The 6,000-nt window shown below is 41.7% G+C and overlaps 1 protein-coding gene across 1 annotated transcript in view; it reads right to left on the bottom strand.

The window, feature by feature from the left end:
* Positions 1–902: 902 nt before the first annotated feature.
* kif26aa (kinesin family member 26Aa) overlaps positions 903–6,000 on the bottom strand; it is a 129,227-nt gene continuing 124,129 nt past the window's right edge. Inside the window, exon 17 of the mRNA XM_063002537.1 lies at positions 903–1,182. Coding sequence (XP_062858607.1) covers positions 1,013–1,182 — 170 coding nt within the window. The 3' untranslated portion in view covers positions 903–1,012. The remainder of the gene's footprint in view (positions 1,183–6,000) is intronic.

Below are 6,000 nucleotides of genomic sequence, written 5' to 3'. Positions count from 1 at the left end.
GCCAACAGCGTCCCTGTGGGCAGCGTCCTGTGACCACTGATGAAGGTCTAGAAGATGACCAACAGCAGCAATAGATGAGCGATAGTCTCTGACTTTACATCTACAAGGTGGACCAACTAGGTAGGAGTGTCTAATAGAGTGGACAGTGAGTGGACACGGTATTAAAAAACTCCAGCAGTGCTGCTGTGTCTGATCCACTCATACCAGCACAACACACACTAACACACCACCACCATGTCAGTGTCACTGCAGTGCTGAGAATGATCCACCACCTAAATAATATCTACTCTGTGGGGGTCCTGACCATTGAAGAACAGAGTGAAAGCAGGTTAAAAAGGTATGTAGAGAAACAGATGGACTACAGTCAGTAATTGTCGAACTACAAAGTGCTTCTATATGGTAAGTGGAGCTGATAAGATGAACAAGGAGGTGGTTTTAATGTTATGGCTGATCAGTGTATGTAAAAAGCCAACCTACATATCAAACGGTTTGGTAAGTATGAGTTAAAATTAATAAAAAATAATGATAATAAAGAACTTTGGTGGCAAAGTGTGAATTAAATATGCTTATTAAATAACCCAGATGTTTGTTCATGCTGTTTAAGTATTCTCAAAAAGGTAAAAAATGTGAGTAGCTCCACAGGAGGTCATTCAAAATAAAGATTTCAAAAGCTGCAATAACTTACCTTATTGCTTTTTTTCTTTTCTATTTTTTTTTATACCAAAATCATTATTTTATGCATCTTTTAACCATATAAATAAAATGTAATCTACATTACAATGAGAAAGATATTGTGAACTCAGCACTAGCACCTATTAGAAAACATGATACACCTTAGATTTCCTCAAATCAAGGCACTTCCTGGTATACATAATGATCTACAGCTGTTTTAGCCTTGTTTTAACGTCCTGCTTCCCTCTGTAGACCTCAGTAACCTTGATCAGAGCAGTAGTTGATCCAGACTCTGCATAGAATAAACATCATCATCACTCATGTTCCTCTGATCTATTAATCAGACCTCCAGCGTCTGCCCGGGGGACGTCGGTGCCAGAATGTCGAAGCAGGTCTCCATCATGACTCGAGACTTGCACAGGTCGACGTAGAACTCCAGCTCACTCGTGGCCTGAGCCAGAGCCTCTAGGAAGTCATGTGACTCCGGGTCCAGATCTGGGTCCACGTCGACTGAGGAGACAAAAAAAAAGGAGAAGTGAAAAAAATCCAAGAACTAGTAGTTGTAGACTATTGGGTCTGTTTGAAAACCTAGTGAGCTGCCTTGCTGCCTAATGCCTACCTGATCAGCTGCCTCAGTAGAGAGGATTTTAATAAGACATCAAACTCATAAGGCAGATTATTTAGATGCTCTACTTAGAGAAAGATTACAGCAATTATGTCAGGTTTAGCTTACTAAGCTAACACAGTTAGCTTCAGGAAATTCAAACCAATGGGCTGAGGCAACACAACCCGCTAGCACGCCAGCTAACGTCTCCCTCTGTGTACCAATAAGCCCGAATTTGCAAATAAACGACACTTGTGCACCTTTATACTAACTAAAAATCAATGAGAATTTATCACATTTGAAAAGAACTCTGTTGGTTGCTCCGCATTTGTCCGCCATATTTGAAATCTTTGGTGAGAAAAGCCGTGCTGCACTGAATGCTGGGATTGCCTTCAGTGCTAAGAAAGCGTCGGACGCTCCCTCGTCATTCAGTCAGATTATCACTCAGAATTAAGGCGCCTCAGTAGGAGCATTTTAAGGAATCTAAGAATTTAGACACGCCCTCTTCTCAGGAGTGTAGGATGACACACAGAAAAGTGTGTTTAGCAACTGGCTTAAACAGTTACGCTGTGCCAAAGAGCAGCATGTGAGGTCTTTTTTACCCTCTGCCATCAGAATCTATTTTCATGTGTCTCTTTACACTGGTGGCAACCAAACCCAGCCATTTATCTATCCATCCATCCAACCAACTATTCATCCATCCAACCATCCAACCAACTATTCATCCATCCAACCATCCATCCAACCATCCATCCATCCATCCAACCATCCATCCATCCATCCATCCATCCATATATTCATCCATCCATCCAACCATCCGTCCAACTATCCATCCAACCATCCATCCATCCATCCATCCAACCATCCATCCATCCATCCATATATTCATCCATCCATCCAACCATCCGTCCAACTATCCATCCAACCATCCATTCATTCATCCATCCTTCCATTCATCCATCCAACCATCCATCCATCCATCCATATATTCATCCATCCATCCATCCATCCAACCATCCGTCCAACTATCCATCCATCCATCCAACCATCCATCCATCCATCCATCCATCCATCCATATATTCATCCATCCATCCAACCATCCGTCCAACTATCCATCCAACCATCCATCCATCCATCCATCCATCCAACCATCCATCCATATATTCATCCATCCATCCAACCATCCGTCCAACTATCCATCCAACCATCCATTCATTCATCCATTCATCCATCCTTCCATTCATCCATCCATCCAACCATCCGTCCAACTATCCATCCAACCATCCATCCATCCATCCATCCAACCATCCATCCATCCATCCACATATTCATCCATCCATCCAACCATCCGTCCAACTATCCATCCATCCTTCCATTCATTCATCCATCCAACCATCCGTACGTCCAACCATCCATCCATCCAACCATCCATTCATCCATCCATCCGTCCAACCATCCATCCATCCAACCAACTATTCATCCATCCATCATCTATCTATTTATCCATCCATTCATCTATCATCTATCTATCTATTCATCCATCCATCCATCATCTATCTGTCTATTCATCCATCTATCCATCATCATCTATCTATTCATCCATCCATCCATCAGCTATCTATTCATCCATCCATCATCATCTATCTATTCATCCATCCATCCATCATCTATCTATTCATCCATCCATCCATCCTCTATCTATTCATCCATCCATCCATCCATCATCTATCCATCTATTCATCCACCCATCCATCATCTATTTATCCATTCATCCATCCAACCAACCATCCATCCAGCCAACCAACCAACCAACCAACCATCCATCCATCCATCCATCCAGAATTTTATACATATAATACAGGTTTTTTTTTTTACAAAGCAGTATTTTTAGGCTGCATATGGAACCTGCGCCATATGATCCAAATCTTTTAGGCAGCATCTTAACAATTACATTAATAACTGACACTGATGCAACTGCTCACTTACTTGTAGACAACTAAAAGCTGCATAATCCAGTGCAGCTAAAAACGAAGGCTTTTACGCTCTCTGTAATTGTTATTACCCTCTACACTTTAAACTCTCAGTGAGGTCGAGCTTTTCTGATTCCTTCCACTGTTAATGTCCTCCCAAAGTACAGAGGGTAAAGATTAGGTTTTACCTCCCACACAGGAAATAGTAGCAGTAGTAGCATTTAGATAATCAGAGATGCTTGTTGTGAATAGTAATTAGGATGCAGTTTGTGCAGCAAGTAGTCATTATCTGGTGATTCTGTGTGTTTGGAAGGGGAGGTCTGGTCTGCTGAGAGAAAAGCGGTTTGTTCAATGGTTTAGCTGCATGTCCTAGTGAAAGCACAAGCTAGCTAGACCTCTACCTTTTAAATGAGTAGCTATAATGTGCAATTATATTAAAAAAATAACCTTTTATATTTGACATAATTATAGTTTAGTTACTATAATTAGCCATAACATTAAAACCACCTCCTTGTTTCTACACTCACTGTCCATTTTATCAGCTCCACTTACCATATAAAAGCACTTTGTAGTTCTACAATTACTGACTGTAGTCCATCTATTTCTCTACATATCTTTTTACCCTGTTTTCACCCTGTTCTTCAATGGTCAGGACCCTCACAGGACCACTACAGAGCAGGTATTATTTAGGTGGTGAATCATTCTCAGCACTGCAGTGACACTGACATGGTGGTGGTGTGTTAGTGTGTGTTGTGCTGGTATGAGTGGATCAGACACAGCAGTGCTGCTGGAGTTTTTAAGTACCGTGTCCCACTCACTGTCCACTCTATTAGACACTCCTACCTAGTCGGTCCACCTTGTAGATGTAAAGTCAGAGACGATCGCTCATCTATTGCTGCTGTTTGAGTTGGTCATCTTCTAGACCTTCATCAGAGGTCACAGGACGCTGCCCACGGGGCGCTGTTGGCTGGATGTTTTTTTGGTTGGTGGACTATTCTCAGTCCAGCAGTGACAGTGAGGTGTTTAAAAACTCCATCAGCGCTGCTGTGTCTGATCCACTCATACCAGCACAACACACAATAACACACCACCACCATGTCAGTGTCACTGCAGTGCTGAGAATGATCCACCACCTAAATAATACCTGCTCTGTGGTGGTCCTCTGGGGGTCCTGACCATTTAAGAACAGCATGAAAGAGAGCTAACAAAGCATGTAGAGAAACAGATGGACTACAGTCAGTAATTGTAGAACTACAAAGTGCTTCTATATACTAAGTGGAGCTGATAAAATGGGCAGTGAGTGTAGAAACAAGGAGGTGGTTTTAATGGCAATATGACCTAAATTTCTCAGCCAACTAGTCAAGTTAAAAATAAGTAACTAGTTAAAAATACAGACTGTACCTCTATATATGTACTAGATAGGTAAAAATTGATTCCTGATGCAGAGGAAGGTGTTAGGACAGGAGGTGATGGTCAAAAAAGGGGGTGAGGTTTACTCCAAGGACCCTGATTTCACTCTTGCTGACGAGGGACTTGATTTATCAAGCATGACTGACACAATCATGGCTTTATCCAGGACAGCAGTCCCGCGTGAGTGGCAAACACTTCCTGGCCAGAGGGAGCGGCTGATTGCAGGAGGGAAAATAAGTGATTCAGGGACGTGCAGCGTTCTAACACGCCAACACTTGACATTGGCACTCTGTGTGCACATTGCAAATTCAATATCTGCTATATGTATATGCTGCTAAATATATGCTTCCATTTTTATCAATAACATCTGACTTTCTTTGTACATGCCGAGACCGCAACTGATTTTATTCTCTAAAAGGGCACAAAAGAAAGTAGATACTGAACCCACTCACACCGAGTCCACATTGCTAGCTATACTGCTAGAAACACACACCCATCATTGCATTATTTGGTCTTTGGTCTTATTTATATTTACATTAACATTTTGTAATCCATCTGTTTTTCTGCATGCTTTGTTAGCCTCATTTCATGTTGTTCTTCAATGGTCAGGACCCCCAGAGGACCACTACAGAGCAGGTATTATTAGTGTGTGTTGTGCTGGTATGAGTGGATCAGACACAGCAGCGCTGGACCGCTGGATGACCGACTCAAACAGCAGCAATAGATGAGCGATCAACTCTGACCTTACATCTACAAGGTGGACCAACTAGGTAGGAGTGTCTAATAGAGTGGACAGTGAGTGGACACGGTATAAAAAAAAACTCCAGCAGCGCTGAAGTGTCTGATCCACTCATACCAGCACAACACACACTAACACACCACCACCATGTCAGTGACACTGCAGTGCTGAGAATCATCCAACACCTAAATAATACCTGCTCTGTGGTGGTTCTGTGGGGGTCCTGACCATTGAAAAAAAGTATGTAGAGAAACAGATAGACTACAGTCAGTAATTGTAGAACTACAAAGTGCTTCTATATGGTAAGTGGAGCTGATAACATGGACAGTGAGTGTAGAAACAAGGAGGTGGTTTTAATGTTATGGCTGATCAGTGTATAAATAAGACTAAAGAATAAAGACACATTTGTGTGCACGTATCCTGTTATTATTTAGCTTGGTTTGATACTTCCAGCTGTGGTTTTCTGGATGAAAGGTAATTCTGGCCTAGATTATAATGTCACATTAAAACAGATGTGTATTAAACAACACAGTATATTTGTTTTGCTCACAGTTCATCAAAGAGAAAAGCCTGTAATGTATCTTAATTTTCACCCATTTAAAGA

The sequence above is a fragment of the Trichomycterus rosablanca genome, chromosome 9 (genome assembly GCF_030014385.1).
Source record: "Trichomycterus rosablanca isolate fTriRos1 chromosome 9, fTriRos1.hap1, whole genome shotgun sequence".
Taxonomy (NCBI): Eukaryota; Metazoa; Chordata; class Actinopteri; order Siluriformes; family Trichomycteridae; genus Trichomycterus; species Trichomycterus rosablanca.
Note: the sequence above shows the minus strand (reverse complement) of the source record. Positions and strands in the feature narration are given on the sequence as shown.